At 43.3% G+C, this 24703-nt stretch overlaps 2 protein-coding genes across 2 annotated transcripts; one reads left to right on the top strand and one right to left on the bottom strand.

Moving 5' to 3' along the window:
• Nucleotides 1-237: 237 nt before the first annotated feature.
• Nucleotides 238-11633, bottom strand: LOC311138232 (reticulophagy regulator 3-like). Its single transcript, XM_084172906.1, has 9 exons — nt 10384-11633; nt 6883-6989; nt 6469-6499; nt 6232-6358; nt 5950-6034; nt 5236-5373; nt 5000-5079; nt 4359-4491; nt 238-2532 (listed from the first exon to the last, which is right to left on the bottom strand). Exons 1-9 carry the CDS (start codon nt 10626-10628, stop codon nt 1970-1972), a joined length of 1509 nt encoding a protein of 502 aa, XP_084029032.1. The 5' UTR covers nt 10629-11633; the 3' UTR covers nt 238-1969.
• A 2230-nt stretch (nt 11634-13863) lies between these two features.
• Nucleotides 13864-24353, top strand: LOC311100493 (tubulin gamma-1 chain). Its single transcript, XM_084141416.1, has 11 exons — nt 13864-14056; nt 14274-14386; nt 14950-15117; nt 15325-15393; nt 16837-16916; nt 17201-17327; nt 18428-18514; nt 20168-20317; nt 22199-22351; nt 22665-22826; nt 23120-24353. Exons 1-11 carry the CDS (start codon nt 14008-14010, stop codon nt 23315-23317), a joined length of 1356 nt encoding a protein of 451 aa, XP_083997542.1. The 5' UTR covers nt 13864-14007; the 3' UTR covers nt 23318-24353.
• The last annotated feature ends 350 nt before the right edge of the window (nt 24354-24703 follow it).

Raw genomic sequence — 24703 nt, 5'->3', positions numbered from 1 at the left:
GTTTCGCGCGCCGTGACGTATTGTGGGTGTCCAGGCTTTACATACGTCATATCAAAACAAAAGGCTGTTTTCATCACGCTCCACCGTTGTGCATGACAGCCCTGGGAAAGCTCGAGTATGGACTCTCGACCGTTACATGAAATAAGCGCCAACAACATTGGCTGGTGGACCAAAAGGATGTCAAAATTGTGTTTTTGGATCTGTGGAATATTGCATTGTTTATAAATAAAATAAACATTTAATCCAGACTTCATATTTAATAAGATTTCCACATCAAAACATATCAAAACCAATGTCAGAGAGGAAAAATACACTGTACTGAACAAATGTACTTAACATAATACTAAGAATGAAGAATTGCCTGGCCGTCTTCATGGAGAGACACTGCAACAACCCCTGCTTAAACTAAAGTGGTCCAAAACAAGTTATATAAATTCACTCTTTTTAATTAAAATCCCAAACCTTTTCAGATCAGACAGATTCAGTTGTTTTCTGGGCCATCTCCATGAACAGGGGGATCCAGAAGTTATATTGTATTAAATCTCCCACAGTCATGATATTCTATACAACACAAATAGCATTATTGGGCAATTTGTCTTATATATAAACAAGCATTGTCTCTTTCTGATTGTTTGATCCAGCTACTTCAGCAAAACCCAACTGCGGGTCATTTGAGTTTCAATGACCAAGAATGATCACTCCTATTTATTCGATTGTTTCAATGAAAAGACAAAAGCAGTAGGAGCTTGTTTTCCCATCACAGGGTAATCATGCTGACCTGCACCCTAGTTTTTAAAAGACAAGCATATTTCCCTTTACATTTTCACTTTTAAAAAGGCTAATCAGGTTGAGTTTTGTATATCAGCATTTTGTTCACCCATCAATGTAAACATGTTTTCCTGATGATTTTCTTAAGACGTTTACAAATGTGGTACATGCATGAGGTTCAACTAAAGGTTTATATTCTGTACTTCTGTTCTACTTATATATGCATGTCTATTCTACAGATTCTCCTCTGAGAAGGATCAGCAAAAATGAGTGAAGGTGGTGATAGGGATTGGGAATGCCACGGGAGAAGGGATACAAGGAGCAGGTTATCTTGATAAAATAACTTACTGTGATGACAAAGACAAAAAGATCTAAACAGCCCATGACGGCTCATTCAAGACACATGCAGAACACAGGAGGCAACCCTACATTCACAGATCTACCATAAGTACAGCAAACAAAACAGGACAAATAGTGTGGGAAGAAACATTCGGGTGGGGGAAGAGACAGTAAAACACATTTAACTAAAATGCCTATCCCCTTTCTTTAAAACAATGATTTCAGACTCAAAACAAATTCATGTCTCAATCAAGAATGATCCCTAAAAATATCACCATTATTGACTTAGTTTCTAATAGAGAATGAGTGTCTTAAAATGAAAGCAGTGGCTTTTAGTTAACGATAGTCCCAGTCAGATATTGCTAAAACTATTCTAAAACAAGGTCATTGCAGTTGTAAAACTTCACTAATCAATAGGAATGTCATACTTGGTCCCATATTAAACAGCCCTGTGTGTCTAGCCTTTTGGAAAGTGTGTATACTACCTAGTGGTTGACTTTTAAATAACGTATTACTAACTTGGGCATACTGGATGACAGGACAGGGAAGTGGTTCTGTAATGCTGTTTCAGGAAGGTTACGTTTTTTACATTGCGTTTCCTATTGCTCAGCCTACAAAATAAGACTTTCTGGATGATGGTGGCTTACACATACAAGCTACAGACTAGAGGAAGAAATTGAAAAGTGAGATAGAAAAATAAAGAAATCAGAAGTACTTCACAGTGGTATCAACTGAGGTCAATCGGGAGCCTGGCTGCTGGATCCTACAATTAAATGACTCACACACGCACTCAAAACAATCCATGAACATTCCAATCACACACAAAGACTTAGTTTGATTGTTATACACAGGTAGAGGTGCCTCACTGTGGTTTCCCCAGCAGGTTGGAGAGGAAGCTGGACCCCTGTCCCCCACCCTGCCCTCCTCCCTGTCCTCCTGCACCCCCAAAGGAATCCATCTGGTTCAGCTCCGACTGATCCAGCATCTCAAAGTCCTCTCCGTCCAAGTCTGTGTCCAGCTCCGAGCTAGACTGCTTGCGGTAGCCCCTGTTGGCCCCTGCTCGGATGGGCCTCTCCCTGCGGGTGGCAGGGGGACGGGGCTGCATGGCCCCAGCCAGTGCCGCCTGAATCATGTTGCTGGCGATGATTCCAGCCAGGTCACCTCCGAGGAAGTCGGAAGCGGGGGGGAGGCCGCCAAAGGAGAGCTCCTCGTCCAGGTCGTCCTGGTCAGAGTCCAGGTGGGATTCCACATCCAGCAGCTCGGCTGTGGATCGGGGGCCAGTCCGCCCAGAACGAGGTCCCAGGCTGGGCAGCCCGATGCACGAGTCATCGTCGTCGTCCATCAGGGTGGCGTCTGGGTTGATGGACGGGAAGTCATTGAGGTCTTGGGCAAACGACTCCTCATTGTCACTGTGTCTATCAAAATCTGAGGATGAACAGAGAGGAAGGGGTTCAAGATGTTGGAATGTCATTTGTAATTTAAAAACACAGACCATCACCCTGCACAACATGTCTTACCAGAGTAGGCAGTCATGCCACAATACAGAAAACAGTACAGTGCCTTATGACATGTCATCCTATCATGTAGGCTCTAATGTTAGCTACTGGGGATGTAACGATTCACAGATACGCATCGGTCCCTGATTCAAATGTTTAACATACAACTGCATCGGTCCGTGGACCCAAAACCGATCCAAATGTAGCATGCATCGGTCAGAAAAATGTATTCAAACGTTACGAGTCGCTGATTCACATTTTTTGTCGTTGCTCATATTACTTTCTCTCTGGGCCTCCCGAGTGGTGCAGCGGTCTAAGGCACTTGAGGCGTCACTACAGATCCGGGTTTGATCCCGTGCTGTGTTGCAGCTGGCCGCGACCGGGAGACCACTGAGGCGACGCACAATTGGCCCAGCGTCGTCCAGGGTAGGGGAGGGTTTGGCCGGCAGGGATGTTCTTGTCCCATCGCGGTCTAGCGACTCCTGTGGCGGGCCGGGTGCATGCACGCTGATACGGTTGCCAGTTGTACGGTGTTTCCTCCGACACATTGGTGCGGCTGGCTTTCGGGTTAAGCGAGCAGTGTGTCAAGAAGCAGTGTGGCTTGGCAGGGTCGTGTTTCGGAGGACGCATGGCTCTCGACCTTCGCCTCTCCCGAGTCCGTACGGGAGTTGCAGCGATGGGACAAGACTGTAACTACCAATTGGATATCACGAAATTGGGGAGAAAAAGTAGTAGAAAGTACAAAAAATACTTTTTCTACCTTCTGAAAATACCTCTGATCTTTTGAGACAACTGATGTGTCCTCTCCTTCAGTGTCGAACTAAGCATGTAACTGTGTTGACAGTCATTGATCTACAAGTCATTTTGCATGCCGAACAACCCTAGAGAATATTAGTAGCCTAGTCAAACCGCGCACTGTGCCCAGCTTCACGCACTGTGCCCAGCTTCACGCACTGTGCCCAGCTTCACGCACTGTGCCCAGCTTCGCATGCTGACCAACGCAAGGTAGGCGTTCTGTTCCTGATCTTGCACATCTACGCAGCACCTTCAGCATTCAAATGCTCAAATGGCTTGAGCGATATTAGGTTGTCACTCAACTAATAAAGCCTATGTAATTTGCTAGGTTATTGTTATCTATGCACTGTCGAAAATTGTGTTTCACCGGAATAAAGCTCACTAAACTTCCATACGGTCAAAACCATTCGATTTTGAGATGGGGTGAAATCCAAAGTTGTGTTCATTGGCTATGTCATACCCAATTTGTAAACAATACATATTGACACATTACTAGCTCAAACACTTAATCTGCAAAAATTACAAGTTAATTATTGGGTGATTATGATTTCAGAATCAAAGTTGGGGGATAAAAAATAGGCTATATTGCCCCCCCCTAATCTGATAGTGGGGTGGTAGATGCCTAGTCTCCCTTATGGTTTAGATCAGGTGCCTACATAGTATACCATTTACACACACACACACATCAGCTCAGATAGATCCAGCCCAGAGAGGCCCAGCTCATGATCTCCATCAGCAGCAGATTTTAATTTAGAAAGGAAAATGAATGTTTGCATCTCTAATCAAAAATCATGAGCTGGGCCTAAAACGTATCGTTCCTGTATCGTATCGGAGCCCATGTATCTAGATACATATCGAATCGTCTTGAAAGGGAAAGATGCACATCCCTATTAGCTACATTGCATCTGCCTCTAATTCTCGTGACTCCAGAGCATGTGCGCCTGGAGGTGCGGACTGTACCTTCTGAGCCCTCTGTGAGAGGAGTCTGGCCACGGGACAGATTAAAGGTCCCATTGTCTGTGTATGAGACCTCAGCGTCAGAGTGCTCAGAGTCTGTCATCGCAAGTTCTTTGGCCACTATAGCATCGTCAAACTGAAAGAGAGCAAAGACATTGAACCTTGTTAGTAATTTATAATATAGTATGTTTCCGTTTGAATTTATACATAGTCAAGGATTACATGTTTTTATTTTTATATATTTTTTTATTTCACCTTTATTTAACTAGGCAAGTCAGTTAAGAGCAAATTCTTATTTACAATGACGGCCTACCCCGGCCAAACACGGACGACGCTGGGCCAATTGTGCGCCGCCCTATGGGACTCCCAATCACGGCCGGATTGTGATACAGTGCCTTAGATCACTGCGCCACTCGGGAGCCCATGACCTGATATGACTGGGATGGCCTGCTATTTCTATCTTTAAAGGGGTCAGGTTATTTATTTTAAATCTGAGACCAGCTGCAGGCTTGAGCTACATGCGCCACTCATGGCCATCTAACTGAGTAATAACCAAAAAGTAGGCCCATTTCAATAACCATGACAGTCAGATGACAACCTGACTATGCTTTTGGACTGCCTGTAAAATACATCTGGTGAATTACCGTCGGGCAGAATGCAGCAAGCTCCTCCTCACTGTCACTGGCATCACCGGAGGCTGCACCCCGTATTGGCTTGCGGAGGACTGCAGAGCAAACACACAAACCACAGGTTACAATGACTGAGCTACTGTGTTGATCCAGTCAAGTTAGAAGGAGATACATTGGTTTAGGTTTGCAAACTGTAGCTATGACAATGCAACTATCAGACAAACAAAAAACAGGCAACACGCTGTACTCACACTGGTTTTCGATGGGCTTTGACATCATGTACCCGCGAACGCTGAAGTCCAGCCACTGCAGGGCCGGCTCCAGCTTCACGCACACACGCTGCCACACTCGGTGGTACGCTGCCAGGGGGCACAGCAGAACAGCCAGCACTGGGACAAGAGAGAATGGCTTGATGTTAGTGGAAACATCACTGGGCATAAACAAAGAAAAAAAACATGGCTGCAGAAACAAAATGCATTAATCTGTACTATTAGGCTCTGGCTCACCCAAACCCCCCAGCTACTCTCCTCAGCCCACACACCCATGGGCTTGAGCCCAACTAATCTCGTCATTCAACAGAGAACAAAACAAAGAGGGGGAGCTCTAGCAACCACAAGATTGTTAGGTACGTCAGAGGGCCCTGGCAGGGCCTCCCTCTTCCTGGCTCTCCGGTAGATTGGTCGCTCTACATTGGTTAAAGGTGAGGGGATTAGCATGTCTCAGCCTGACCTCCTTCCTGTATCTCCCTCCCTCTCTCTCTCTCCCTGAGTCCCTCCATCCCTGCCTCCCCCTGATTCCCTCCCTGCCTCAGCCCAGCCAGGCATTAATCACCTCAAAGACAGAACCCTGGTGCCAAGGGACCACAGATCTGGTTTCACCAGCCATGCATTTTTAACAGGGGAAGCCAGCTTGGGAAACAGGAGGGTGGGGTTGGTGGTGGGTGGGTCGTCTCTCACTGTACTCACCCGCAGAGTAAGAGAGCACCAGTCCAGGAATGTACCGTCCAACCACGGCCAGACAGGTCAAGAGGGCACAGGTCAGGAGGCAGAACTAGAGACAACAAACACAGACAAAGGTAGTCACCTTCAGCAGGTTCAACTGCAAGCAATTATTTTAGTTCAACTGGTCAAGTTAATGATTAGCTGTATGTTCACAGTAGGCTGAGAGTAGACAAGATATTGTATTAGGGTTTAGGGATTATATAGGAGACCCTTCATACTAGTACAAGGAGAGTGCCATGGCCTCACCTTGCCAGGGTTGTGGCGTTTGAACTGCACAAGGCTGGATGTAAAGGCCAGCCCAGAGACCCAGACCTCAGCAATGTGGTGACACAGCTCTGGAACACTGAGCACCCCTGGCTGCACCAGGCCCCAGCTGCAAGATAGGATTACAACAACATCAGTGACATCATCTCTCTGAGACCACTGCCCAACCAGAATGTGACGATAGGATACAAATGATGTATTTTTAAGACATAGGCCTACCTTTCATTTTCAGACTCATCAGGTTTTTTAACTGTGGGAAGAAACAGAAAATGCATTTAACACCCACAGTATCACTACACTTAGACACTCTATACCACATGAGTTTAAATGAGGACAGGCATAACAAAGGATATTATTAATTATACAGGGTCTAATGAATAGTACAGACCAGGGCCAGGCTGTGAAACGCTTACAGATGTGTCTCAACCCTCAAATGTAAAGCAATAGGGTATTCACACCAAGGGTAGTATGACACTGGGGAATAAGGGACAGGATCTAAGAACCTAGTCAGCTATAATTAACACAGTAGGGCAGAGGTACTCAGCGGGGACAGACCAAGACACAGTTGGGCATGAGGCATTGGGTGCAGAATAAGGCAGACGTTCCAGAAATAATGTACTATACCCTCCTCACCTCTGATCTCAGGCCAGATCTTGTTCCTCCAGCTGTCAACGCAGATGAATACAACCAGGCCTGAGGACAGCAGGAAGAGCAGGCGCAGCGAGGTCAGGGCAAAGAACCTAGAACAGAATAATAAGGTCAGCTTCACAACAGCTGATGTTTCCTTTTGTTTAAGATGTCACAAACATACCCTGTGGACTGCCGTGCAAGTGGCAGTTATGTCCAGACTCAGGTGTCTGTGCGTGGTGCCTCGGTTACTGACAAAGGTGGGTTGCTGACTGAATGTGATGGAAAAGGCCAACACTACAAATATTGTGGTGATAGTGTGTGTGTGTACGTGACTTTGAGCTCTACTTCGAACACAGGTGTTTCCTGTGTTTCTCACCTCCTGAGTAAAATGTTCTCAGACTTTGACAGCAGACAATCTATACATTAGTTAAAATGAGGACAGGTATAACAAAGGTTTAGAACTACATTAACTTCAAGCTCACCAAGAAGCAAACATACTCTTTCACATTGCCAGGCCAGCATTGTAAATAAGAATTTGTAATACCTACATGTTTCAAGCAGACCACCATAGTCCCTGTGCCCAAGAACGCCAACGTAACCCGTCTAAATTATTACTATTGCCCCGTAGCACTCACATCTATAGCCATGAAATGTTTTGAAAGGCTGATCATGGCTCACATCAACACCATCATCCCAGACACCCTGGACCCACTCCAATTCGCATACCGCCCAAACAGATCATGCAATATTTATTGCCCTTTCCCACTTGGACAAAAGGAACACCTATGTGAGCATGTTGTTCATTGACTCAGCTCTGTGTTCAACACCAGTGCCCTCTAAGCTCATCACTAAGCTAAGGACCCTGGGACTGAACACCTCCATCCTGACGGGACGCCCTCAGGTGATAGGCAACAACACATCCGCCACGCTGAACCTCAACACTGGGGCCCCTCAGGGGTGCGTGCTTAGTCACCTCCTGTACTCCCTGTTCACCCATGACTGTGTGGCCGCACACGACTCCAAAACCATCATTACATTTGCCAACGACACGATGGTGATAGACCTGATCTCCTCAGTGGTCCAAACGGATCTATCATGGTCCAAACACACCAACTCAGTCATGGAGAGGGCACTACAATGCCCCTTCCCCCTCAGGACGCTGAAAAGATTTGGCATGGGCCCTCAGATCCTCGAAAAGTTATACAGCTGCACCATTGAAAGCATCTTGACTGGCTGCATCACCGCTTGGTATGGCAACTGCTTGGCATCTGACCGCAAGGTGCTACAGAGGGTAGTGTGTACGGCCCAGTACATCACTGGGGCTGATCTCCCTGCCATCCAGGATCTCTATACCAGGCGGTGTCAGAGGAAGGCCCTAAAAATTGTCAAAGACTCCAGCCACCCAAGTGATAGACTGCTACCACACAGAAAGCGGTACCGATGCACCAAGTTTGGAACCAACAGGACCCTGAACAGCTTCTACCCCCAAGCCATAAGACTGCTAAATTGTTTGTTAAATAGTTAACCAAATAGCTATCTGGACTATCTGCACTGACCCTTTTTACCTCATCACATACGCTGCTGCTACTGTTTACTATATGTCACTTTATTCCTAGTGATATGTACATACTGTATCTACCTAAATTACCTCGTACCCATGCACATCAACTTGGTACTGGTACCCCTTGTATATAGCCAAGTTATCGTTACTCATTGCGTATCTATTATTAATTGTATTATTATGTGTTTTACTTTTCTATTATTTCTATTTAAAAAAATTGTCTCTGCATTGTTGGAAAGGGCCCATAAGTAAGCATTTCACTGTTAGTCCACACCTGTTGTTTACAAACATGTACCAAATAAAATTGTATTTGTTCTTAATTGATCTGCCTGGTAAAATAAAAATAAACAATCCTAGCAGCCTACCGATTGGTTTCAAAAGCAATGTTGAAATTCAGGACTATGTAAATCTATGAAAACAACTGGCCTAAAAATTGATAGCTAGATAACAGCTATTACACGTGGCTCCATTACCATGTGGTTTAACACAGCAAAAAGACAGTTAGTGGCCACAATAACAGCAGAGTGAAATGTTGGTGATAGCCTACATCATTAAATATGAGAGAACTATTGGCTGATAATGCATGGCATACATTTACATTTTAGTCATTTAGCAGACGCTCTTATCCAGAGCGACTTACAGTTAGTGAGTGCATACATTTTTCATACTGGCCCCCTGTGGGAATCGAACCCACAACCCTGGCGTTGCAAGCGCCATGCTCTACCAACTGAGCTACAGGAGGCTACAGCTTCTTATTAGCAGTATTGAGATAGATAACACATTCAGAAGGAAAAAACATGACCCCCATTTCTTAGGGACCTCAGTTTAAAGTAAAAAGTACACACACTGATTGTGTGAAAACTAAGACACACAAAATAATTGTCCAATTCCTATAGCCACACATCAGCACTGGTACTGTTAGGGTGATATACTTTTCTACAATTTTAATTTAATTAATGTTTTTTTCATTTAGCTGACGCTCTTTTTCCAGAGCGACTTACAGGAGCAATTAGGGGTAAGTGCCTTGCTCAAGGGCATATGGACAGATTTTTCACCCAGTCGGCTTGGGGATTCGAACCAGCGACCTTTTGGTTACTGGCCCAACGCTCTTAACCACTAGGCTACCTGACGCCTTATTTCCAGTACACTTCTCCCCCAAAAATGCATGTGACTTGTATCGTTCCATGCATTACTATGCATCACTCTGGGCATATATAGCCTACTACTCCACTGTGTATGTACTGGGGCACATGTAAACGGGAGAGAAAAACTGAGGCTGAAATAAGTAGTGGTCTAATCGAATAAAGGCTGCATGAATTACATGTCACTACAGCATGACCGCCACAGTGATTCATGACACACAACAATAAAGTCAATATACAGTAGGAGAAGGAATTCAAAGATTTTACACTGATTAAATGTGGGTATTTCATTAGTTCACCACACTAAGTAAGCTGACTTCTTGACATCGATTGATTGGTGACATGGTGGCTGTTTGCAATGGCACATGTAGGATATTGACTATGTAATACAAAGTGCATGGACTTTTTAATCGGGCACATAGCACTAATTCCTTTCACATATTCTGTTTTACACTCCTTATAGACATTTGACATATAGGCTGAACTAGAGTAGTTGCAGTAGTCGCAGATTCAACATACTAGGCCTATTTCCATCGAAAGATAATAACGTCAACCCCCAGAGTAGATAGTGTTTCTAATGTAGCCTACAGAAGCACAATGCTTTGCTGTTCTATTAATAGCAGCTCTGGTGAGCCATCTGTCTTATCTTCCATTTCTATGTGCAAAGGCTTCTGGTGGTACAGTAGATAGGATTACTGTACTTAGATAGGATGTATGTAAATCATGAATTATACATTGTACAAATGCAACAAATATGCTTGTCATCACTGCCATATCATTTATAATTTCACAAAAACTTACCAGAACACAACGTTGACCACTGTGTACAGTAGAACACTCTGAAACGGCCTTTCCCACACCAGTACGGACTGTAGGTAGGTCACCACCGGCTCGTAGGGTCCGAGTCTCTCCTGAAGCGAGGCTTTGACAACGCGGACCTGGCTGTCTCTTTCGCTGGAGCATGGTCGACTTCTCAGGCCAAGAGTCGACCCCTGTTTTCCTGAACACTCTGCCATGGCATCTCCCATTCCTTCCGTGTGTGCCATCTCTCGCGTCAAATGTTGATTAAATAACCCAAAATAACACCTCGGTATAAATATGGAGATAACTAAAGAAAGTGTCGTGACGCAGCCCGTGTCTCACACTTTCACGTTCAGAACAACCAACACCGCTTTTAGCCGACTAGAAGACGATATGGCAGACTTGTTGCCCCCCTCGATTGCCTTGTCTCAAACAAAGCTAACTGTCAAAAGTCCCTGCCCGAACGAGCCTGTCATTTAACAAACATGTACGAAATACGATACCATTACTGTAGCTCGTCAAATTTACCACGCAGTGTCGTTTCACCTGGCTATCTGGCTAATTAGTGTGCTAGCTAACTAGCTAGCCAAATAGCTAGCTAGCTATGTATGCTAATTGAGTGCTAATAGCGTAGCTAACTGCTGGCTTAGCCAGCTAACGTTAGCTACCAAGCAACTGCACGATGCTAGCGATATCTTTACCAACAATGACTAGAAAATATTTATATCAATTATTTGTAAAATAGCACACACAAAAAACGGCCACTTACTTTGACATTATTGCCGAAAATTATCTAGTGGTATTGACAATATGGCGTTGTCCTAAAACCATAGCTAGCCAAATGACAAACACATGCGTCAACTGGCTCACCAATCATAAGCAACCGCACTACCTTGTCGTTTGTTGTGGATTTAGTTGTGGACAGACAGTTTGCGGACCAAACTCTGTGAATGGCATTCCAATAACCAGATTGAGGAAATCTAAAATCAGTCAATTTTGTAAAATATCCTGTACTTACACTTTACTATCACCACCATCAGACATCACACTGTACAGCAGTTGCAATGAAACCATGCATGCAGTATGTCTCATATTCTATAATTACAGCTAGATCTTCATGTATGAATGAGTTTTAACTGAAGTTGGTAAAACATTTCCATACACTTTAGAAGATTTATAGAAAAACAATATATATATATAAGGATATAAGGATGAATGTCAGTGCAGTTTCTTTTCGAAACGGAAGCAAACGGAACGAAACGGGGAGGGACCTACCTGTCCAATAGAAACTCTCGTTCCGTTTTGCAACTGTTTGGATAATGATTACACCCCTGATCCCATGTTTAATGTAGGGTACTGCTTATCGTAAATAACGTAAATACTTATTCTTCGATAAGGTTTAACGGCAGTTGACATCCAAAAAAGTTTGCAGTACCGCCACCTACTAGACTGGAGTATAACGCCATTATATTTTGCTTGAAAATAAAAAATAAAAAATAAATCAACAAATACCCTTACCATCTAACCCTACACTCACTAGCAATCCACCACCCTACTCCACAATTTTACTCTATCTAGTCCTACCTCAGGCCGACAGCCTTTAAAGGACGGGACACCACCACTCAACCCCCCCCCCCCCCCCCCAACTCTTCTGAAGTCAAGTCTCATACACCCAAATACCTATCTGCAGCTGCCACCACAACTTCACTTTTCTGTGACTTACGCTCCATCCCTGCAGTACAGTTGATAACCATTGCTATAAACGCTAAAAATACAATCTTACTGAAGCATATATCACTTGTTGGCCTATCCCTCTGTACTGGTACAGATCTACTACTTACACTACTAATTTTTTACATTCACATTTTAGTCATTTAGCAGACACTCTTATCCAGAGCGACTTACAGGAGCAATTAGGGTTAAGTGCCTTGCTCAAGGGCACATCGACAGATTTTTCACCTAGTCGGCTCGGGGATTAGAACCAGCGACCTTTCAGTTACTGGCACAACACTCTTAACCACTAAGCTACTCCTCTCAGGATCCCTCCCCTTTGACCCATCTTCCTGTACTTTCTTCACTGCCTCAGCATATGACAACTTCTGCACTACTCTAACCCTGGAAACCTCAACATGCCTCTCTCGCACCGGACATTTCTGATCCCCAGCCCCATGGGCACCCCTACAATTAACATATACCACTACTTTCCCCAATGCTACACATTCCTTTGTCTCATGCCCTTCTGCATACTTCTCACACTTAGGAACCTCCCTACATACTGCTGCCACATGCCCATAAGCTTGACACATGTAACAACGTAATGTATTCGGCACAAAAGCTGGTACAGGTTAACAAAAATCCTAACATCACTTTGTCAGGCAAAGACTCAACATCAAAACTCAAAAGAACAACCAAAAACTATTCTGTTTCACCTCTCACTTCACCCTGTCTGCGTCGCACCAAACGACAAGCATCACAAACATTGGGAATCTCCCCCTTCAATTGGTCAACTTTCACATTTACTGCTACCCCAGTAATCACTCCTTTCAATGGCGCCCTTTTTTTTTGAGAGCAAAACAATTTACATCTCTTGTCCCTATTCGTTTAACGCGGAGCGCCTGCTCCCTCTGACCAGTAGAGAAACAAACAATTATCACCAGACCACTTCTGGTTACCTTCACCGATTCCACAGCACCCAACTCTGTTTTCATCCACCCTGAAACCACAAATGGATCAGTCAAAAGGCAAGGGTCCACCTACCATCACAGACTCATCTTTATCCTAACCCTCCGTGCAAGCCTCGGGCTCTGAGAACTTCACCACACCTACCCCCTCCGATATTTCGCCCTCACTCATTTCCATTTCTCCTCCTGTATTCAATCCGGTGTACAGCTCACTCTGCTTAAACTTTCTACCATTCTTATTTAGTAACATAAATAGGGGTGAAAGGCATGGCAATCTATGTGGAAAACATTCTACACCCAGGGACATGTGATTGCTGATTATTGTTGTTTGAAATTCTAATGTTATGTAGCCTTGCACGTAAATCTATTCCTGCACAATGTCTGTGCAATATTGATGTTTTCACTCTGGTCACACATAATGAAATAGCCAAATTTAAATACGATATTAGAGCTATTTAATTATATCCAGACAATTTCGGAAAAAGTCCATTATTTATTTAATTGTAGTAAATTATAATATACTTATATTCACAACAATTATGCCAAGCTATTTTACTCAACTCCTACTATTTGTTGAATGCAGCACTAAAATGTTCTTAGTAGTACAGGATTAGATAGGAGGGTTTAGTTTCTCTTAATGTTTGGTGCTTTATTCATTAGTCTGTAAACTGTGATTGACTGCACAATCCAGTACAGTAGGTGGCGGCATGCACCTATAACGTTTGTTTGCGGAACGCTGTAATATTATAGAAGAAGAAGAAGAACGTAAGCATGCGCATTGCCGCAAATGCCGTTTGCCATTGTGACTCCATTTATGCAGTATTTCGTGTTGTTTCCAAGCGGGAAGCAGCAGGCAGGTCAGCAACATCAACACGGTGGTCGGTTAGACAGCAGTCTGTTCGATTATAGACTTCGCTGGTAGGGGATCTACTAAAAGAGGAATATGCCCCGAGAAATCATAACACTTCAACTTGGCCAATGTGGAAACCAAAGTACGGTGAAGTCTTTCCCTTGCTACAAATTATTAGCTAGTCAGCTAGCTAGCACACGTACCTAACGTTAGCAACTTGTATGCATAGCAATGCTAGCCAACAGCTAGGCTAAGGCTAGTAGTAAAATAACAACTACTGGACATGCACGTATCATGCCAGGATCATGCATGGTTTGGTGTTGTAACTAAATGCATCTTATTTCCCCTCTCTGTTGCAGTTGGTTTTGAGTTTTGGAAACAACTCTGTGCAGAGCATGGCATCAGTCCGGAGGGGATTGTGGAGGAGTTCGCCACAGAGGGCACTGACAGGAAGGATGTCTTCTTCTATCAGGTACACAACATCATTAGCTAGCTAGATAAGTAGGTCAGGTTCCTATCCCGGATATGGACCCATGGGGAGAGAGTGCATCTAGGCATCGCATCTTATCTCCTTGTTGTATCCTTCTCAACCGTATTGGAGAAGTTCCAAGGTCCTTCCCCTCAAACCGTCTTCTCCAATGTGTTTTGAGAAGGAAACGAGAAGCAAGGATGTGAGGAAGGGCGATAGACTAGAGGGAATTCTCTCCTCTCTGTCTATTGGTCCTGATGTGGGCTAGGCAGGTTGCCAGATTTAGCTTCAAACCAAAGTACAGTACATGACAGTTATCCACTGACAACACAGACATGGCCATATGTGGTGCAGTAGCTGCTGTATGGATGGTAAACGAATTAGACATGAAGCATGCATCACGGACTTTACCATTATTCCCCACTAGATGGGGCAGTCTAATAACTTATGGCAGTCAGCATTCACCACGTTACTGTGATCAGGTCACCAGACCACTATTATTATTGTGTGTGCTTTGCTTTCTGTACATCAAGTACAAGTAAGCCTTACCTCTATATGATCCACAGGCAGACGATGAACACTACATCCCCCGTGCTGTTTTGTTGGATCTGGAGCCCAGGGTGATCCACTCCATCCTGAACTCCCCCTACGCCAACCTGTACAACCCAGAGAACATCTACCTGTCTGAGCACGGAGGAGGTGCAGGGAACAACTGGGCCAGCGGCTTCTCACAGGTGACTATGTGGACCATGTTGTTGGTTGTACCTGGACCTGAGGCTAAAGGACAGGGTCCAAGTAGAGAACAAAAAGCTTCAGCCTTGAGGCGAATAATGCATATTTAGTAGAAGTTTGGCTATGTTATTATTATTTGTAAAAAAAATGTTTGCAACTATTATTTAGGTGAAAGTAATCTGGAATAATGCATGACTTGTCGTTTGCAGGGTGAGAAAATCCATGAAGAGATCTTTGATATCATCGACAGAGAGGCGGACGGCAGCGACAGCTTGGAGGCAAGCCCACTCTTTCTCAGTCTCTGATTGGTCCATAGAACATATGGGGTGAAAGCTGAGGTGTAAGCTGGCCTGAGTTTGGAAGCGTTCCAACAATTCTCCATCTCATACACACACACTGCACTGACTGCATATCCTGCCTCACATGAGGAGAACTTTGGAAGGAGAAACTGAAAATGGGAGGAGATTATCCAGAATGAAACAATTCCTGATTGCCTCCATATGTGACTGACTGACGTGTGAAACGAATATAGGTTTTTCTGTTATTTTTTCCTCATTCTCTTCAGTTGTGCTGTGGTGGAAAGCATGCTTTCTTTGGCGATATAATGGGTAACTTAATAGAGAATACATGTAAAATGGGAGCCCACACATGTCATCTTAAAACTAGTAAATGCTCTGTTATTTCAAGCCTTTTCTAAAAACGTTCCTCAACTGCCAGCTGTAAGGTTGCCTCCCTTAAAACAACACGACTTTCCCCATGGAAGTCTGTGTAATTTCTGTTGCCCATACTCTTTATGACCCCACATTATTATTTAGTGTGTATGGACATGTGCGTTTCAGTGTGTGTGAGATAGGGCAGGGTGTGGCATGCCATGTTGGGTGGTAATAGCTGAACTGGAGTAGAAGGCTGTCTAGGGGAGGGAGAGAGCCTATTTGTGGGGTGGGGCTGCCCTCCCACCTCTAGGCTGGGTGGAGAGTGGGAGGCAGAAACACGTGTGGTGTATATACTGGCACAGTACAATATATACAGCTACTTAACCTGATAATAAAGTCTAAAATGTAGGTATTTATGAGATTATACCAAGAAAGATTAAAATCCCACCTTTCTGGTAAAAATAGTTATACATTGCTGAGGTGTACTCACTTTTGAGGACACAAGCTCAAGGACATAGTGAAAATATGAAATATATGATTTAGTTCATATTCAGGAAAAGTTGATGAATAGGGCTTGAAATGACTGATATGCTTTCTAAATATAGTAACAATCAAATTATAAAACAACTATAATATTTCACTTTCCTTTTAACTGTAAAATAGATCTGATAATATTTAGTGACAGTACAAAATAGTCACCATTTCATAGAACTGGTCAACGCAGAGACGACACTCAAATGCCTGCCGACTTCATTACGACTTCAGCTTTAAGCAGTGTGGACTGTGACCAAGAAAAAGTGTTTTGTTTCTACCAAGATAAAGTTGTTTCAATTCTACGAAATGCTTTTTGTATTGTATTATCATGTCCGGAGGTTTAAACCCCTGTGTGCATATCAGTGAGATGAAACATGCATCAATAGAAGCGTATGGGTGTCAGCTGTAGTGCGGTAGTGACGCACTGAGCCAGAGGAAATGTATAATTTGTCTGGATAGGCCAAAAAATGAGAGACGTTTTAATCTTTTCACCCAAAGCAGTGGAATTAAGATGGTTCTGTTTCTCTGTTGCAGGGTTTTGTCCTGTGTCACTCCATCGCTGGGGGAACCGGGTCCGGGCTGGGATCCTACCTGCTGGAGAGGCTCAATGACAGGTCTGAAAACACACACACACACACAGGGAGGCTGAATTTCCACATGGAGATGAGGTGGTCTCTCTTTCTGTCTGACTGCTGTAATGTTAGTAGGCCTGTAATATATGGAGTAGAAACTCTCACCTAATTCTAACCATAATTGTTCCAGCCTCCATTAGAGAGATAATATTCTCTCCCTGGGGGAACCTTTAGTTTTCCACTGTTGTTGGACCTTTTTCTGTGGCCTGGTGTGTGATTTCTTTTTTTCTTCTTCTTCTGTGTGTGTGTGTGTGTGTGTTGGCCAGGTACCCTAAGAAGCTGGTGCAGACCTACTCTGTGTTCCCTAACCAGGATGAGATGAGTGACGTGGTGGTGCAGCCCTACAACTCACTGCTCACACTCAAGAGGCTCACCCAGAACGCAGACTGTGTGGTGAGCAAGAAATACACACACATCTGCGGACACACACACTCACACACACTCTCATCTGTGCTTCTTGCCTTCGTCTGGCTACAGTGGTGTGGGGAATACACAAGGTTATTTCCTGGAATCAAATCCATGCACATAAAATTACCATACAACATCAGAGTTTTTCGAGAACGTCCTTTTGTGTCGTTAAAATGTGATTAAAAAAGGGAGAAACAGGAGTAGACAAGATGTGCCAGTTCCACACTGTCCTTTTGTCGTTGAAAGTTACACAAACATCATGTCCAAAATGGTACTGTTTCTTCATCCCCAAAAACACCACAGGATGGGGACGGACAAGCCTCATCACTTGCCCCTGTACCCCCCAACTCTCAACATACTCAGTGTGGTGTCAAAAGCCATAAGTGTCACTCTGCCTCAGGCAAGCTCCATGGCCAAGTCCGCTCTTAGAGAGAGGGAGGAAGTTGAACTAGGAGCCACAGGGCCTGTATAACATTAATACTTTTTTATGACCATCGCTGCCGGCAGGCAAACACGCTGGTGTGTATGACTAATTTTTATTATATTTTTTATTTCACCTTTATTTATTTATTAATAATGAGGCAGTGTTGGTGGACATTTACATCTCTGGATGATTACATCTTTGCTGCCTGGGATTGATGATTGTATTAGTTCCTGAGATGCTCTGACAGCCTAATAATGTTTCTCCTCTCCAATATCTACTTCCTCCTGCAGGAGTTTACATAAGGGCCTCTACTCAGGCTTATTGGGTTAGCCCCACAGCTAATAGAATCTATGTGGAGAAGAATTGGTTCCCCTGTTAGTGACGCACAGTGTGTGCCTCTCTGCTTCAGTCCTCACACAGCAGCACACTGTCTACTCTGCTTTACCCATTAAGAGTGACTGGAGGACTGGATCAAAGCCCACTGTTAACTAGTCTCTACCGCACAGCATCTCTCTCTTGACTCTCAGTTTCCCCAAATTCTAAAGTCAGATTCTAAAGCCCCCCTCCCCCCTTGCTGTCTTTCTGTGGAAATCTCAATCTTCTGACCTCACGTCTACATATCCCTCTCATTCTGTTTCTCTTTTGGACTTGTGTGTGTCAGGTGGTACTGGACAACACTGCTCTGAACCGCATCGCCACCGACAGGCTGCACATTCAGAACCCCTCCTTCTCTCAGATCAACCAGCTGGTGAGTGATTGACACCTGCCACTCAGGTGCCAGCTCCACCTCCTTCCCTAGTGGTGTTCTCAATCTCCAGGTTCTAGATCACTAGACTCCTGAGAGGAGAAAGTGTTTCTATACAGAGGTATTTTGATAGCCTGGTCCTAGATCTGTTTGTGGTGTATTGCCAAGTCGGCACAAACTGAACTGGGACCAGGCTACTGTTTTATAGCCTACTGACCGTAACCCAGAATTTATTAGACAAATATAGAGAGAGTGTATGCGTGAATATAGAGAGAGTGTATGCATCACACTGTTAGCCAGAATGTCCTGAGGATTAAACAAAACTAGTTAGACTAGTTACTCCTCACACTTTAACTGTCAAACTGGATCTCACACTCCCTGGTAGTTGTTAAAAAAAAAAAGTGTCAAATATGTCTACATCCCTAGGGCTGTGGCGGTCATGGAATTTGGATGACTGTAATCGGCCAGACAAATGACTACGGACACTGTAATAACCGGTCAATTGTATAATAAAAAATAAAAATAAATGTCCTCTGCTCCTGACTGCATGTGCTGCCATAGAAATATAATTAATAGAATAGGTGTCCCCATTCAAGTCAATGGTGGCATAATTGGTTGACTGGCGGCTATTGCGAGTGTACCCATAGGAGCAAAGCAGGAAGTAAATGAAGGAAGTAGAAGCAGGAAGTGTACCCATCAATATGTGCTGTGATTTGTTGATTCAACTCAACTGACATTACAAAAAATACATTCCATTGCATGAGCCACATCAGTTAACATAATTTGAATGAACATTCTACATTACCATGGAAATTATTGCATCACAATACCAGGCAGCGGATTGCGAGTGTACCCATGAGTTTACCAGTCAAATTGCCAGGGTTAGAGGTTCCAAACCTGTTCTATTCATTATATTTATATGTGTGCTGCTTCTGTTGCAGGGAGGGGGGCACTGTCTAGGCAACCAAAGACTCTTTTGCTACAACACCTTGCTTGTTTCAGCAAGGAGCAAAAAAATTTCATCATGTTGTTAAGAGTCCATGTTACCGCAGAAACACTCAGCCTCACTAATGCCCGGCCATTCCGTCTTCAGTCAGCTGTTCATTCCCCCAAAAAATAATATTTAAACGGTTATGCCGGTTATTTTCATGACTGTTTTCATCTATAACCGTCGTATATACGGTTGTGCCAGCCCTATATATATCCCTCGCTAGCTAATGTTCTAACCATACGATCTCATATAGCATTATTATTGTTATTTTTCTACAGCAAATCAGCTCCAAGTGATAAAAATTTTGGAAATCTGTTCCAAAGTATTCCCACGCATAATAGAGAGATACTGTATATGTGATCGTATACAAATGTAAGCATGGTTTGAAATGATTGTTTTAGTCAAACATATCTGTTTGGGCTTCTTGCGGTCAATTTGCAGTCTACAAATGATTTGTAATTATGTTCCGGCCCCCTGACCATCCACTCAAGAAAAAATCGTCACGCGGCTGAATCTAGGTGATGATCCCTGTCATATAGGCTGCATGTCTTCTGACCACTTCTGACCACACTCCTGGTGACTGCCCTACAGAAAATGACAAGATAACAGAAATAAAAACGGACAAGAGTAATTATGACAACTGAAGGTTCTCTTTCTCTCCACAGGTTTCCACCATCATGTCAGCCAGCACAACCACCCTGCGTTACCCTGGATACATGAACAACGACCTGATTGGTCTGATAGCCTCTCTCATCCCCACGCCCCGCCTTCACTTCCTCATGACTGGCTACACACCGCTCACCACTGACCAATCGGTAAGTAGTTCTCAGTGACCGCGTAGTACGTCATGGTACTTTCAAGACAACTGGGAACTCTGAAAAAATCATGATTACAGTGATCTTCAGGTTGGAAAGTCGGAGCTCTATAAAGATGCCAGAATTTCCGGCTTGGAATTCCGAGTTGGATGACCTTTCCCAAAAAATTCCCTGTTTTCTTGAACGCACTGAAGTCGTAAGTGAGATTTACGAGTTTCCAGTTCCCAGTTGTTTTGAACTGGGCATCAATGCCTTTAGAATTAGTGTTACCGCAGCATTACTTGTAATAAGATATCATTAGGTGGAACTTGCGAAGCAAAAGTCCCAACTTTAAATCTTCGTCATACTTCTTTTTATTCTTCTTCTTCTGCACGCTACTCCTCTTACACAGTTTCAAAAATTTTTTTTTTTTCTTTTTGTTAATCTTCATTCATTTTAATGGGACTGTTTTCAACATTCTAAAGCTCCCCATTGTGACATCATCACTTCCAACATTCATTGTAAACAATGCAACTTTTGACACAAATCAGCTATTTTGACCACTTTGCCAACAACTTAGGCAAAAAGTTAGAGCGTAAACTAGAATGGTAAAGAAAATAAAAAATTTGAGACCTATCTCCTCTTTCACCGCTTAAGCTATTAACTCCAAACCAATGCTGAGATGTTTAGACTGACCCTACTTAGATTGCTTGTCAAAAGATATTTGATACTATATATACTTTTTGAACTATAACCATTTTAGAATGTGCATAAATTAACATGGGTTTTAATGAGAACTGTAAGGAGGTTGCAATTCAAAGTGGTCCTGCTGCTTGGCCAATTAAGCTACAAGACCAACTAAAAAAATCCTAACTATCCTATTATTTTCAAAGATGTATCAACTATAACTATACATATTTGCATAAAATAACTATCCAACAGTAACTATTGAACCGTTCAAGCTAGAGACAGACACCAAACCAACTTTCACATTTTCAGGCTATCCTAACTTTTAATTTACCGACCTTTCAACTATAACCAGTCACCAACATTGCTGCTGCAGACCACTGCTATAATGTATTTCAAAACCATACATACTCTAAAACAAGCTAGCAAACACACCACATTTTCTTCAGGAAATGTACTTTTCAAATTTCACTGTTAGCCTAAATAATGTATTTATTAGAACTACAGCTAGCTATTAGGAGGTCTACATACAAATCTATTCTACGTAGTTCTTCAACTACCATCAAAATACTTTTAAAGAGCTGTCATCACAAGATGCACCATCATATTTGTCTCCCCAAATAATAGCCTAAAACGTTTTAATCATTACATCATCATTCAACTAAAATCAAACTTCATTTACACTGAACGTTTTACAAAAGTATATTGTGCATCTATCTGAAACCCAGTTGCTTTGCTTTCCTAAGAGTGTTGTCCACATGATCCTGCTTTTTATTCCATCTTCTGACAGAGGATCACTTTGTCTTGTCTTTTTTTCCTTTTAGTTTTCACACGCAACAGTTAAGTTTAGACATTTTTGTGATTTAACTGCCCCACGATCCAAAGTAATATGGGTGACATAGTAGTCATAGTAATCAGACCAATTATTTTATTGCATTTAACTTTGACTATATGTAACTGCTTGCTTTAAATAGTAAAGTAACCCTTCTTAAACTACTACCACAAAAAAATACTTTTTAAAGAGTTAAAGCAAGTCCCACCAATTGTACTTCATCTAGTTTAGCTTAATCTCTGTTCTTGAAAACACAGATCTTGACTGAGTTATCTGAGTATCTGCTGATTCATCTTCTTTTAAAAACATTTGGTGAACAAAGCATTCCTGTCATAGATGAATATGCGTGCTTATACAGGCCCTCTCCTTTGTGTCTCTCCCAGGTGGCCAGTGTGAGGAAGACCACGGTGCTGGATGTGATGCGGAGGCTGCTGCAGCCCAAGAACGTCATGGTGTCCACAGGCAGGGACAGACAGACCAACCACTGCTACATTGCCATCCTCAACATCATCCAGGGAGAGGTGGACCCCACCCAGGTGTGTGCGTGTGTATATTTTGCATGAGACTGAATGTGTGCTGGCTCAGTGTTAATTTTTTTATACGTAAAAAAAAAATCATAAAACGTTGTCTAATCAAAGTGAAGTCTTTAACTACGGATGAGATTAAAAAAGTTCAGTATTTGTTCATGAGCTGATTTCTCTGCTTATTTTGGATGTTATAAAGGAGATGGCTGAGGACCAAGTGAATATTGTAATGGGCTTGTGGTGGTGTGTAAACATATTGGTCCAAACATTTTAGCAATATCAATACTTTCCATAAATTGATACAATCCTGTTTGTGTGAGTGCAGGTCCACAAGAGCCTGCAGAGGATCCGGGAGCGTAAACTGGCCAGTTTCATCCCCTGGGGTCCAGCCAGCATCCAGGTGGCTTTGTCTAGGAAGTCCCCGTACCTACCTTCCGCCCACCGCGTCAGCGGCCTGATGATGGCCAATCACACCAGCATCTCCTGTGTAAGCTCCGCCCCTCATTCTCATTACAGGTTCTAAAGGTTGCCTACTAGGAGTAGGGTGCCTTGTGCGAAATTATTTGAAAAGGAGACAAAACTATAATACATTTCAATGGCAAAACACTTCATGGGTTGGTGATAAATGTCGAGTATTTTTGGTATCCTCCTAACCCACACAGTGAGACTGAGGGAGTAGGCAGGAAGTGACTAATATGAGTTATATGTCATGTATTTATGTAATATATTCACTGCTACAAGTTCACTGGATGCCCTTTCTCTTCTCTTCCTCCATTGCAGCTGTTCGAGCGGACTTGCAAGCAGTACGACAAACTGCGAAAGCGTGAGGCCTTCCTGGAGCAGTTCCGCAAGGAGGACATCTTCAAGGAAAACTTTGACGAGCTGGACAACTCCCGCGAGGTGGTGCAGCAGCTCATCGACGAGTACAGTGCTGCCACGCGGCCCGACTACATCTCCTGGGGAACTCAGGAGCAGTGAGGACAGACACCCCTTTCACATGACATGGGTCCCTCCCTCAAGACACCCCTGTCACATGACATGGGTCTGGTCCCCCTCTATAGCCCAACCAGGGAAATATAGGGCTGAGCTAGTTGCCTCCCTGCCTCATCCATATGGAGAAAAGTGATAGAAGTTCATCCCTACTGCTTTTCTTCCCTCTATTCTATCCTTAAGCTCTGTTTGGGAGTTAAACCAACACTTCAATCTGTGTGCCTGTATCCAATCCCCACTGATGGTTATGAATAGTAGTGAATGACTAATCTTCTCTCTCTCTCTCATGCAGGATTCCAAAACAACCCCTACCCCTAGACACTTCATGGATAGTAGATCCGAAAGGATCAAATGGGTATCAGCTCCATCTGATAGGTGGAATTTTCATCATATTGTGCCCAGTGGGTATGGGTTAGGGGTTGATTTGGAATTCTACATCACTCTTTCTCTCTCCTCTCTTCCTGTTCTCGTGTTGCCGTCAGGAGAACTCATCGCCTTGTTTTGCTCTATTTTTATACTGTATAGTAATACTCTGCTTTGGTGCTGTTCCCTTTGCAGTCACACAGACTAACACCAGCCTGAGAAACACTCAAGCGTCATTGAATGGGGACAGAATAAAATGCCTGGTGTGACTTTGTCTTCTTACATTTCTGAAAGGTCTGTGTTATGACACCAGAGCCCATGATAATCAAGCTCTTACAGGATAGTCAAGTCAATAGGCCTCAGCTCAGTTGCTGCTGTACCGTACGTACTTCCCAACACACACTTAAACCAAAATGGCTGTATCAAAAGTATGGCAATGGTCATTGTTATGATACAATTTGATCTATTACATTGTTATGGCAGAGGACAGGCTACTTCTTTACTCTGGTGCCTGTGTGTAAATTAATACTTTCTCTTACTCAAAGCTTGTTAAATTGCATAGCAGCTACAGTTTCCCTTTTTCTGTAGCCATTCAAATGTATATACTGTTTCATGTTGAGCTTTGTGTTGTGAAATGATAAAAAATTTAAATAATCTATGACCATATTCTTCATTGTCATTGGTGGATTTAAGAGTGAGATGTATGCTGCTGGTCATTTAAATGATTGTAATACTATTAGAATGAAAAGTGGTATTTGTTCATTACTGCATCATGAGTACAATCACTGACATGCAGTCCTTAGAAGTTAGTGTTTGAAGAAGGCATTTTCAGAATACTAAACCTTTCAAGGGTCCCCAAAATAATGCTAGATAAAGCTTTACAACTCACCTGGAGTGTCTGTGTGCCAATAACCCCCTCCCTCCCTCCATCAAATTCTACTACGCTACTTCAGGCCTCATTACCAGAGAGAAATGCAGGCTCACTCAGCGATGCCTGCTCGGTCAAGCAGG

The sequence above is a fragment of the Coregonus lavaretus genome (assembly GCF_964263955.1).
Source record: "Coregonus lavaretus genome assembly, chromosome: 2".
Lineage (NCBI taxonomy): Eukaryota > Metazoa > Chordata > Actinopteri > Salmoniformes > Salmonidae > Coregonus > Coregonus lavaretus.
This window is presented reverse-complemented; position numbering and strand designations above follow the sequence as displayed.